The sequence below is a fragment of the Macaca mulatta genome, chromosome 20 (assembly GCF_049350105.2).
Source record: "Macaca mulatta isolate MMU2019108-1 chromosome 20, T2T-MMU8v2.0, whole genome shotgun sequence".
NCBI lineage: Eukaryota > Metazoa > Chordata > Mammalia > Primates > Cercopithecidae > Macaca > Macaca mulatta.
The window spans coordinates 11,879,498-11,892,567 of NC_133425.1; the positions used below are offsets into that span (position 1 = coordinate 11,879,498).

At 47.0% G+C, this 13,070-nt stretch overlaps 1 protein-coding gene across 2 annotated transcripts in view; it reads right to left on the reverse strand.

Moving 5' to 3' along the window:
- TEKT5 (tektin 5) overlaps positions 1–12,731 on the reverse strand; it is a 105,576-nt gene extending 92,845 nt beyond the window's left edge. Inside the window, exons 1-3 of one of the 2 annotated variants that reach the window (XM_077987210.1) lie at positions 10,898–12,731; positions 5,781–5,946; positions 4,402–4,490 (exon numbers count right to left, since the gene is read on the reverse strand). In XM_077987210.1, coding sequence (XP_077843336.1) covers positions 4,402–4,490; positions 5,781–5,946; positions 10,898–10,931 — 289 coding nt within the window. In that variant the 5' untranslated portion in view covers positions 10,932–12,731. Of the gene's footprint in view, positions 1–4,401; positions 4,491–5,780; positions 6,083–10,897 lie in introns of those variants that run through there. The other variant, XM_077987212.1, reaches the window with a different exon arrangement.
- Positions 12,732–13,070: the final 339 nt, after the last annotated feature.

The window sequence follows — 13,070 nt, forward strand, 5'->3', positions numbered from 1 at the left end:
GATCTCTACTTCCGTGTGTGCATGTGTGTATAACCCATGCACATTTTTCCCTGCTGTAAAGACAGATAAGAACCTATGTCAAGAGTCCAACAGTAAAGCAGAGTGCAGCTTGCAAGGTGTAATATTTTTGTTTGGAAAGTGACATTTTTAGTTCCTCCATGAAATCTTTTACCAATTCCAAACAATGTCTTTAACATTGGCCAGGCATGATGGCTCATGCCTATAATCCCAGCACTTTGGGAGGAGAGGAGGATTGCTTGACCCCAGGAGTTCCAGACCAGCCTGGGCAATGTGGCGGGACCCCATTTCTTTAAAAAAAAAAAAAAAATTAATTAGCCGGGCATGGTGGTGTGCGCCTGTAGTCCCAGATATTCGGGGAGTCTGAGGTGAGAGGATCACTTGAGCCCAGGAGGCTGAGACTGTGATAAGCCATGATCTCACCACTGCACTCTAGTCTGGATGATAGAGCAAGACTCTGTCTCAAAAAAAAAAAAAAAAAAAAACACGAAAGTTGAATTATATTCTCCTTTTATTTAATTGCTACAAAACCATAAAACTAACCAAAAACATAACTATCACTGAAAATGTTGTACAGTGAAAGAAAGCATTTTAAAAAATGATGTACTCCAATGCAAATACCCTAGCTACACCACGGCTTAGAGGCCTCTCGCCCATCACCAAAAGATCGTTATTAATCTCTCTTAAACCATATTCATGGGAAAGACATTCTCTTTCTGAAATGCCAGATGGCCAGCAGAATCCTACCCTGTGTGGGCAGTGGAGGAGGAGGGTGGGTGAGATGGGAGAGGCAGGGACCTCACTGTCCCCAGGGGCAGGATTCCCGATCCTGCGCCCCAGCCTGGGCCTCCTGCACTTTGGATGCTCCAGGTCAAGGATGCCGGGTCATTTTCCTGCCATCTCTGCCTGGAACCTGCCCATATTGTTTTGAGACAGCTGCTCGAGCTCCACGGGCTGGAAAGGAACCACGCCGCATCTGTGAACCTGATGTGAATCCCATCTGCCTGCTGAAGGAACACACTGGAGACCGTCTTAGGTGACAGCTGGCACAGCGCTGTCTGACAGAAGTTTCTGCAGCAATGGAAATGTACTATTTCGTGCTAACCACATGTGGCTACTGAGCACTTGAAATGGGGTGAGTCAACTCTTAATTGAAATGTAAATCGCCACATGCGGCCAGTGGCTATCATACTGGACAGCACGGGGCTGGAAAATCTATGTGTGCTAATGTGGGGTAACCGTGCAGATGGATGCATGAGGTGCATGGAGAGGCAAGGGTCCAATCTGCTGTCATTTGGCTGAAAACAGGGGTGGAGGGTGGTCTTTGCAGAGGCACACATCGCACCGGAAGGACTGAGGACAGGAGAGGAGTTGGCAGAGGGCAAGAAGGAGAGTTTCCAGGTGTGCTCTTTTGTACGTTTTGTATTTTGAACCATGGTAATGTATTACTAATTCCAAATATTAGCCCATTGAAAGGTATTGCTAAATGGCTGCAGGGGAGGAGCAGAATATAGCTGGGCATTATTACAGCATATGGGTATATTATATGCTACATGGGTATATTATAGCATATAGTATATGTCTCGGGTCAGGGGATGTGGCCACAGTGTGCATGCAGATAGCTGTGATAAAATGGGAGTGTGACTGTGAGTGTGGGTGTGTTGAGTGTATAAGAACAGGAGTGAGAATGACTGTGTGCGTGTGTGAGTAGATATGAGTGTGTGTATATGCAAATGCCAATTGTGTGTGCGTAGGTTAGAGGATGGGTGTGTGAGAGGAGAGTGTGTGTGTAAATGTGAGTGTGGATGCGTGAGTCTGTAAAAGAATCAGTGGGAGAATGCACAGTGAGTGTGAGAAATAGCAAATGTGAGTGTGTGAATGTGTGTGTGTGGCTGAGTATGGGTGTGAGTGGGGATAGGTGTGTGTGACAGTGTAAGAGTACGTGTGTGCATGTATACAGGTGAGCGTGAGAGTGTTTGAATGAGTTGTGTGTGTGTGAGTGAGCCTGGAGAGGTGTGAGGCTGTGTGTCAGAGGGGGTGCGTGTGTGTGCACTGTGTGTAAGATCAGGCATGGGAGTCATCGAGGAAGGGAAAGACAGATGAGACACAAACTCCGACCTTGGAGAGCTCAACCCGGCGTGGGAGGGGGAAAGGAAACCCCTCAGCAAGAACCACACAATAGGATGGTGGAAATTTAATTTGCTGACGTTTGACTCAGGGGACTGGCTGTGCTTAGAGAAATGTTTCCTAAGGGCTCAGCATAGAAGGTGGTAGCGGCAGCAATGGCATCTGTTGGGTTTTGAGCCCCTGTCATGGCAGAGTCTCTTGAGTTGAGAACTTCATGGTGTCATCCCCCGGCCATATCCCCACCTGGCCCCAACTCAGGGCCTGCCTGCAGTGGGCACTCAGCACCCTCCAACCAGCCCAGGAGCAGCTACACAGCCTCCCTCGTCCCTGTTCACCTAGCCCCAGATCCCCGCAAGTGCTGGAGGCAACATGAGACTCCATGGAGGAGGAGGAGGGGAAGAAAGGGAGAATCCCTCAGATCAAATGGGTCGTCAGTGCCACTCAAGACAACAGGTGTTCCACTGGTGCACCCTATGGCAGGCAGGAATCTTGTCTAACTTTTGCCTTCCTCGAAGCCAAAATTTGTGACTGGACGTGGCTCTAAGCAGTGTTTAGGAAACGGGAAAATGCGGACAAACACACACACATACACACACACACACACAAATACACAAACAGACAGAGAAAACCCAGAAAGAACCTGCTCTGCTTACAATTCAGCATCCATCTCAATCTGTATCATCATTTTTTTTTTTTTGAGACAGAGTCTCGCTCTGTCACCCAGGCTGGAGTGCAGTGGCGCAATCTCGGCTCACTGCAACCTGTGCCTCCCAGGTTTAAGTGATTCTCATGCCTCAGCCTCCCCAGTAGCTGGGACTACAGGCGCCTGCCACCACGCCCAGCTATCAATTTGTACCCTTCGAAACCTAAAATGTAATTTATAGCAAAGCATTTTGCTTTTCACTTTCAATTTCAGAAGAAATCTTTTTGGTGTTTAGAGCACTGGCCCTGGTTGGCATCCAGTGATCCAATAATCTTTCAGGAAATCTACCTGCAGACACACGCACGTGTGCTAAAAACACACGCAGAACCGCGTTCATTGCTGCATTGACTGCAAGCAGTGAAAAAGTAGAACTGACCAAATATCCCCAAGTAAGAGACAGCTAAACAAAATATAGAACACCCATTCTACAGAAAGCTCAGCAACACAGAAAGAGTAAGGCAGACCAGTATTGGTTGATAAGGAAAGCTTTCGTATTAAGTGGCCAGGCACAGTGACTCACGCCTGTAATCCAGCACTTTGGGAGGTCGAGGCGGGTGGATCACTTGAGGCCAGGAGTTCGAGACCAGCCTGGCCAACATGTCAACACCCCGTCTCTACCAAAAATACAAAAGTTAGACAGTTGTGGTGGCACGCACCCATTATTCCAGCTACTCGGGAGGCTGAGGCAGGAGAATTGCTTGAACCCGGCAGGCAGAGGTTACATTACGCTCAGGTCGCACCATTGCACTCCAGCCTGAGCAACAGAGAGAGACTCTATCTCAAAACAAAAAAACAAACAAACAAAAACAATAACAACAAAAAAAACAGTAAGTCAGACCAGTATTGGCTGATAAGGAAAGCTTTTGTATTAGGTGGCTGGGCACAGTGGCTCACATATTTTGGGAGGCTGAGGTGGGAGGATCACTTAAGGCCAAAAGTTTGAGACAACATAGTGAGACTCCACCTCTACAAAAAATAAAAAATGTAGCCAGGCGTGGTGGTGCACGCCTATAGTCCCAACTACTTGGGAGGCTGAGGTAGGAGGATCACTTGAGCCCAGGAAGTGGAGGCTGCAAAGGAAGTGAAGGCTACAATGAGCCATGATCATACCACTGCACTCCAGCCCAGGTGACAAACCAAGACCTTGTCTCAAAAAAAAAAAAAAAAGCCAACCAAACAAAAAAAGATACATAAAGTGAAGAAACCAAGAAACCAAGTGTGATACCACCTAAGCAGATATATATGGAATTGTACACCCAAACACTTCTGGGAGGGTACACAACAAACAGCGCCAGAGTGAGAAACCTTTGGGGGTCAGGCAGGTGTGGAGTAGGGGAATGGGGCACAGAAGAAGACTTCTACTTTTCAATCAAGCCCTTCCATACCATTATTTATATATACATTTATTCCTCAAAAACGTAAAAGCAAACATATATATAACATATATATGTGTTTAAATATAAATATACATATATATGTGTATCCATAAAAATCTAATAGATTTCACCTTCTAGAAAAGATTGAGTAAACACAGATTGATCTTACCCTCTTACCTGAAATGACTCCAAAAACACTCAAAATCCATAAAGCAATGGTGTTCCAGACACTGGCTATCAGGTCTTGAAGGACAGCGATCCCCATGCTGTGGGAAAGAGATGAAGTGTGTCCTATAATTGCCCAGCTGACTGCCTGGAGAAAGTTTCCAGGCATTGGCACACGAACAGTCCGGCAAAGGGAGTCCATTGACCTTCAAGAGATGGAGCTGGGAAGGAGGGGTGCCGATGTGGCTAGAGTGTGAAGGATGGAGCACAGGCAGCAGAAGGCCATGCAAAGAGTGCCCTGAGATGTGCAGAGGGCTGCCTTAAGTCTTCAGCTGAGCGTGTGCATGCAAGCAAACAACCCCAGGCCAGGGAAAGAACCACCCAAAAGGATTAAAGGGAACAATTTCCAGAGCTCATGCAAGGCTGGGTAGTTCCTGATCCCAACAGATGCAATAGAAAATTTCATAATTCATGTAGCATCAAGTCAGATCCCAGAAGGGTTTTACCTCAGTATTAGGGCAAAAGGAGCTCTGGACTTACACCACTCTGGTCCCATCTAACAAAACTTTTTTTTTTTTTTTCCTTTGAGACAGGGTCTCACTCTGTTGCCCAGGCTGGAGTGCAGTGTCATGATCTCAGCTCACTGAAACCTCCGCTTCCTGGTTCAAGCAATTCTCCCACCTCAACCTCCCAAGTAGCTGGGATTAGAGGCGTGTGCCACCAGGCCTGGCTAATTTTTGTATTATTAGTAGAGACCAGGTTTTCACCATGTTGTCCAGGCTGGTCTCACACTCCTGGCCTCAAGCCATCCACCCACTTCAGCCTACCAAAGTGTTGGGATTACAGGCATGAGCCACCGCGCCCAGCCCCATCTAGCAAAGCTTAAAAGGAAGTCTCAAAATGATAAAAATGTTTCCAAGTAAATTAGCTGTGTCCTAGAAAAAAAACATCAAGAATATTTGTAAAAGCACAAATAGCACTCTGGCACGCAATTAAAAAAAAAAAAGAAGAAGAAGAAAAGGAGGAGGCAGTATCCATGCAGAGACAGGAAAATATGATCCAAAATGAAGGGGAGCAATCAATCAATTGAAACCAAACCAGAAATAACACAGATAATGGAATTAGTGGATTAGGATATTTTAAGTTATTGTAACTGTATTCTATGTGTTCAAGAAACTAGAAAAAAGATTCAGCACATTTAGTCGAGACATGAATGATACCTAAAAACAAACAACAACAACAACAAAAACCTAAGCTGAACTTCTAGAGATGAAAACTATAATGTCTGAGATGCAAAATATTGATCCATCTTGATGCAAGATGGGATTAAGAACATGTCTTAGCTCAGGCTGCCATAACAAAATAATACTCTGGGTGGCTTACACACTTACTTTCTCACAGTTCTGGAGGCTGGAAGTCCAAGACCAGGCACCAGCATGGTTGGGTTCTGGTGAGGACTATCTTCCTGGCTTGCAGACTGGCTTCCGGCTCTGCCTACACATGGCCTTTCCTTGGTGTGTACATATGGAGAGAGACACGGCACAAGCTCTCTGGTGTCTGTTATTATAAAGACACAAAGTTTATTATGAAGACCCCATCCTCATGACCTCATCTAGCTCTACTTACCTCCCAAAGTCCCCATTCCCAAATATCACCACATTGGTATTTTGTTAGGGCTTCAACACGTGAATTTGAGGGGGACACAAACATTCCATTCATAACAAAGCAAATTAGGCCCTGTAGAAGAAAACATTAGTGAAGTCGAAGACATGGCATCAGAAAGTATCAAAAATAAAACAAAGAGAAAAAAAAAAAAGACAGGAAAAAAACTACTACTGCTGAGAGAAATTTTAAAATAGACAAAATAGAAATTTAAATAGAAAGATCTGTCATATGTGTGGACCAGAAGGCTTCATATGGTTATGATGTCAATTCTTCCTAAATTGATGGACAGACTTAAACCCATTCAAAATTCTAGTAGGCTTTTTTGGTACAAATTAATAAACTAATTCTAATATTTGTATGACAATTCAAAGACCTAGAACAGACAAAAACAATTTTGGAAAGAAAAAGTTGGAGGACTTAGGCTCTCTGACTTCAAGCTTTATATATTTTTATTCTATTTTTATTATTATTATTTTTGAGACAGGGTCTTACTCTGTTGCCCAGGCTGTAGTGCAGTGTAATGATCATGGTCAAGCCTTATTATAAAACTACAGTATGGTGCTGGCATAAAGACAGACAAATAGATCAATGGACAGAATAAAGAGTCCAGGCCAAGCGCAGGGGCTCACACCTGTAATCCCAGAACTTTAAGAGGCTGAAGCAGGCTGACTGCTTGAGCCTAAAAGTTCAAGACCAGCCTGGGCAACATAGTGAGAGCTTGGCTCAATATATATCTATATTGAGAGAGAGGGAGTCCAGAAATGGTCCATTTATTTTCCAATGAAGGCACAAAGTTAATTTTGTGGAGAAAGGCTAGCCTTTTCAACCAATGGTGTTGAAACAATTGGATATCCAAACAGTAAAAAATGAACTTCAACCCATATTTCACACCACATACCAAAATTACCTACAAAAATGTACTCCAAATGGATCAGAGACCTCAATGTAAAGTCTAAAACTATAATATGTCTAGAAGGAAAAACAGGAGAAAATCTTTCTGACATTGCATTCGGTTAACTCTTTCTTAGATATAGTATCAAAAATAGAATACATAAAAGAAAAAAATGAACTATAAAACCTCATCAAAATTAAGAATGACTCTTCAAAATAAACTTTTAAGAGAATAAAACGACAAGCTACAGTCTAGGAAAAAACATTTGCCAAACACATAATTGATAAAGGACTTCCGGCTGGGTGCGGTGGCTCACGTCTGTAATCCCAGCACTTTGGGAGGCTGAAGCAGTTGGATCACCTGAGGTCAGGAGTTCGAGACCAGCCTGGACAACATAGTGAAACCCCATCTCTACTAAAAATACAAAAATTAGCCAGGCATGGTGGCATGCGCCTGTGGTCCCAGCTGTTTGGGAGGCTGAGGTAGTCAAGTTGCTTGAACCGGGGAGGCAGAGGTTGCAGTGAGCCGAGATCGTGCCCTTGCACTCCAGCCTGGGCAACAGAGTGAGACTCTCTCGGAAAAAAAAATTAAAAACATTTTTAAAAGACTTCCATCCAGAATATATGCATAATATTATCAAAACTCAATAATAAAACAAACCACCAAATTTTATAAAGTGGGCTGGAAGGTTTGAATGAACACTTTCAACAAAAAATATGTAATGTCAAGTGAACTCATGAAAAGATGTTCAGGCCGGGTGCAGGGGCTCACGCCTGTAACCCAGCACTTTGGAAGCTGAGGTAGGCATTTCACTTGAGGTCAGGAGTTTGAGATCAGCCTTGTCAACACAGTGAAACCCCGTCTCTACTAAAATACAAAAATTAGTCGGGTGTGGTGACACACGCCTGTAATCCCAGGGAGGCTGACACAGGAGAATCGCTTGAACCTGGGAGGCAGAGTTTGCAGTGAGCTGAGATCGCGCCACTGCTCCAGCCTGGGACACAGTGAGACTCTGTCTCATTAAAAAGAAATAAACTGATAATTACTAACACCTATATAGTGTTTAAATGTGCCAGACACTCTAAAAAACTCTTTTACTCATTAACTTGTTTAATCTTCCCAGTAATAAATCTTTGAATATTATCATTGACATTTTTCAGAGAAGGAAGCAGGGAGCATGAACACGAACACCTGGCATTCAAGGATCCATGTCCTTTCCAGTTTCTCTCTATATAATGCATCTGAGCCTTGTTTCTCGACTCAATTATGTGTTGAGCACCTGGTGTGTATACAGCCCCTTGTTATATTTGCCGGATCCCAGGGAAGAAGTAGAAAATTGTCTATACCTAAACCTAAATTTGTTTCCATTGCCTGAGTACCTCGATCATAGATGGGGGGAGAGTTCCACCTGCTGGTGTAACTAAGGAACCGCAGGCACTTCCTATGTTTTCTAAGGGCGCTCGCTGACCTCGTTTGAATATTTAAAGTGGCCCTGTCTGGCTGAAATCAACAACTAACTTTTTAGCCGCTTTAACCAGGTTTCAGTCTTGTTTCACTCACTAATCTTTTTTTTTCTTTTTTTTTTGGTGAGACAGATTCTCGCTGTGTCGCCCTGGCTGGAGGGCAGTAGTGAGATCGCCTCCCAGGCTCAAGCAATTCTCCCACCTTGCAGCCTTCCAAGTAGATGGGACTCCAGGTGCCCACCACCACACCCGACTAATTTTTTATATGTTTACTACAGATGGGATTTCACCATGTTGGCCAGGCGGGTCTCAAACTTATGATCTCAGGTGATCCACCCACCTCGGGCTCCTAAAGTGCTGGGATTACAGGCATGAGGCACCACACCTGGCCAGTTTCCCCCATTTTTATCATCTTGCATTAGTGTGATACATTTGTCACAGTTGCTGAACCAATATTGACACGTTATTATTAAATAAAGGCCATGGTTTATATTAGGGCTCACTCTTGGTGTGAGAGGTTCTGTGGGATTTGACGAATGTATAATGGCATGCATCCACCATTACAGTGTCACACTGTAGCTTCCCTGCCCTAAAAGTGCCCCCAGACTCCCGTTGACCCCTTTTCCCCTCCCACCCACCAAACTCCTAGCAACCCTGATCTTCCGACTTTATAGTTTTACTAATTTATTTTTAAAATTATTTTGAAGCCTAACTATTTAAACCCTTGGCACTAACTTAGCTTTGTAAATTCAACTTTCGTTTTGTTTTAGTCATTATTCACCATCTTCAGTCAGAGGGACTGAAATAAAAAAATTTAAATTTAAAATCTAGTCTTTCAAAATCACAGAACTAAGTTAAGTGTAAAGGAAAATCACACAAAATTTCAAATGCTAATTTTTGTTAAGTTTATGGCATTCATACTTTGGAAGTTGTTAGAATGGAAAACCGTGCTCAGACTTCTGGAACGCACTGTGTTCAGTTCCACGGGCCAGGAATGGCCTCCGTGGGGAGATGCTGCTGAGACTTGGCCTGTCACAGAGGACTGGGCCAAAGCCAGGTAGGCGAGGGATAGGCAATGGCCATTCCTGGCAGAAAGGCCTGTGTGAGTGACGGCAATGAACTAGGGTGCCTGGGCAAAGGCCAGCTGTTTAGTGAGTAGACTCGGCATTCTCCGTGACACTCAGGCTGGAAGGGTCAAAATGAGTCAAGGAGGCCACTGAACACCATGTGAAAACTGGGCCTTATCCTGTGGGCCACAGGGAGCCATTGATGGTTTATGAGCAGCAGAGTGACTTGGTCTGATTTGCATCGGGAAAGAATGTTAAGACTGAGAAACAATTCAGGGAACTGTGGGAGACATCACTGTGATCCCGGATATCTGGTTTTCCTTCACTTCCAGTCATATAAAACTGTACTTCCTATACTTTTTTAGGCACGACCATGTGGCTTTTTCTTTCTTTCTTTCTTCCTTTTGAAACAGAGTTTTGCTCTTTTTGCCCAGGCTGGAGTGCAGTGGCGGATCTTGGCTCATTGCAACCTCCGCCTCCCAGGTTCAAGCAATTCTCTTGCCTCAGCCTCCCAAGTAGCTGGGATTATAGGCATGCACCTCTGTGCCCAGCTAATTTTTGCTATTTTTAATAGAGCTGGAGTTTCACCCTGTTGGTCATGCTGGTCTTGAACTCCTGACCTCAGGTGATCCACTCGCCTCAGCCTCCCAAAGTGCTGGGATTACAGGCATGAGCCACCACACCTGGCCTTTTTTTTTTTTTTTTTTTTTTTTTTTTTTTTTTGAGATGAGGTGTCACTCTGCTGCCCAGGCTGGAGGGCAGTAGTGTGATAACAGCTCAATGCTCATTGCAGCCTCCAACTCCAGCAATCCTCCTGCCTCAGCCTCCCAAGTAGCTGGGACTACAGGCACGCACCACCTTGCCCAGTTAATTTTTTAATTTTTTGTAGAGACAGGGTCTCACTATGTTGTTCTCCAACTCCTGGCCTCAAGCGATACTCCTGCCTTGGCCTCCTAAAATGCTGGGTTTACAGGTGTGAACCACCGCAGCTGACCTGTGTGACTAATCGTAGCCAATGAAAAATGGGCAGACAGGTGTCATTTCTAGTGGAAGCATTTCAGAACCAGGATACAATTCCCCTGGCTTGTGTCCTCTGTGTTCAAAAGGGGCCACAGAAGACGGTGGAGCTTCAGTCTGTGTTCATGAGGAACCACAGGGAGCAGGGGCCTCTGTCCATGAAACTACATATGGAGCAAGTGCCAAAATAAACTTGGTTGCCTTGAGCCACTTCGGTTTGGGGATGTCTGTTTTAGTATATAGACTAGCCTATCCTGGCTGAAACAGACATTGCTGCAGGCCCAGGAGGAGGAGGGGGCCTGAGCTGAGGCAGGAGGGATGCTGGAAGGCATGGAGCGTCAGTTGTCTATAGCCACCCCAAACTCAGCAGTGTCAAACCATCAGCATTTAGCTAGTTCACCAACCTGTGCATTGGCCGGATGGTTCTTCAGGACTCATGCATCTACAGCCAGCTGTGGGTCTAGATGGGTGGATCTGTGGGTCCGGATGGGTGGATCGGCGGGTCTGGACAGGTGGAACTGCGGGTCCAGAGGGGTGGATCAGCGGGTCCGGAGGGGTGGATCAGCGGGTCCGGAGGGGTGGATCTGCGGGTCCGGAGGGGTGGATCAGCGGGTCCGGAGGGGTGGATCTGCGGGTCCGGAGGGGTGGATCGGCGGGTCCGGAGGGGTGGATCTGCGGGTCCGGAGGGGTGGATCGGCGGGTCCAGAGGGGTGGATCTGCGGGTCCGGAGGGGTGGATCTGCGGGTCCAGAGGGGTGGATCGGCGGGTCCGGAGGGGTGGATCTGCGGGTCCGGAGGGGTGGATCTGCGGGTCCGGAGGGGTGGATTGGCGGGTCCGGAGGGGTGGATCTGCGGGTCCGGAGGGGTGGATCTGCAGGTCCGGAGGGGTGGATTGGCGGGTCCAGAGGGGTGGATCTGTGGGTCCGGATGGGTGGCTCTGCACCTCTTGGCTGAACTCTTCTCATGTGTCTCAGGCCGCTGGTTTAGGACGGCTTTGACTGAGAGCACTGGGGTGGCTCAGCTCATTTCCATGTGTTTCACCTCCCATGGGCCAGCCCAGATCTCCTAGCCATTGCAGGGGAGCCGGAGAGGGATTAAAACAGGCAAAAGCCCCATTACCAGCTTTTGCTTGAATCACATTTGCTAAAATAAGTCACATGCCTGAGCACAGAGTCCAGGGGTAGGAGAGAACCCCCTTCCCGCACGTGGGAGGGCACTGCAAATTCGCCAGTCAAGGGCACAGATCCAGACGGGGAGAGAACTGGGGTCATGTGTGCTACCAGCCTACCACCTGCGGGTGCAGCTGCTGGCCTGATGTCTGATTGGATGCAGGGGGTGCTGTGGGCGTCTCTACGGACAACAATGACCCCCGTCCCTGTATGGTTATGCCACCCCACTCATCAAGAGGAGGAGTCGTATCTGTGATGCTTTGACCAAGAGAACGTGGTGAAAGTGACAGCCACTTCCCAGTTTTGTCATTCCCAGCTGCCATTTAAAGGTACTCAGGCTAGACCACTGAAAAATGAGAGTGGGAGGCCACGAGGCAGGAATCAAGGCCAGTGTGAAAGTGAGGCCATTTGGGACCTTCCGGCTGAATGAAGCCCCATTAAGGGAGCCCAGGGAACCCAGAAGAGTCACAGGAAGCAAGAAACCATGGTGGCTTTAAACCACTACATATTGGGGCAACTTGTCACACAGCACGTGATAACTGATGGTGATGGTGAAAACTAAGCAAGGTTGATGCTCAGATTTACAGCTTGAGTTCTCAGCCCAGGGGTCACGCCCTTTCCAGGGATAAGAAACCCAAAGGCAGGAACTGGCTTGAGAAGAAGTTGTAGACATTTATTTGTTACGCTTGTGGGACGTCCATGCAACAAAATCCAGTAGGCACAAGGTAGGATACACAGATCTGAACTTACGGAGAAAGAGGTGCTGGAGCTGGAGACAGATGATGGATGGCGTCAGGGCTGTCAGCTGCTTGCCCAGGAGGAAGTGGGAAGTGGGACTGGAAGTGGCCCAAGAACACAGTCTTGGGGAGCACTCGCCTTAAGAAGTGGTCCTGGCCAGGCACGGTGGCTCACGCCTGTAATCCCGGCACTCTGAGAGGCCGAGGTAGGTGGATCACCTGAGGTCAGGAGGTTGAGACCAGTCTGGCCAACACAGTGAAACCTCGTATCTACTAAAAATACAAAAATTAGCCAAGCGTGGTGGTGCAGGCACCTGTAATCCCAGCTACTTGGGAGGCTGAGACAGGAGAATCATTTGAACCCAGGAGGTGGAGGTTGCAGTGAGCCGAGATGGCAGCACTGCACTCCAGCCTGGGTCACAGAGTGAAACGGGAAGGGGAGGGGAGGGGAGGGGAGGGGAGGGGAGGGGAGGGGAGGGGAGGGGAGGGGAGGGGAGGGGAGGGGAGGGAAGGGAAGGGAAGGGAAGGGAAGGGAAGGGAAGGGAAGGGAAGGGAAGGGAAGGGAAGGGAAGGGAAGGGGTGATCCTCAGGTGTTAGTGGAGGTGATCACCATCCACTGAGAGCATCAAGATGCAGATCAGATTCCCGCCCAGCTCTCGAGTTTCTGACTCA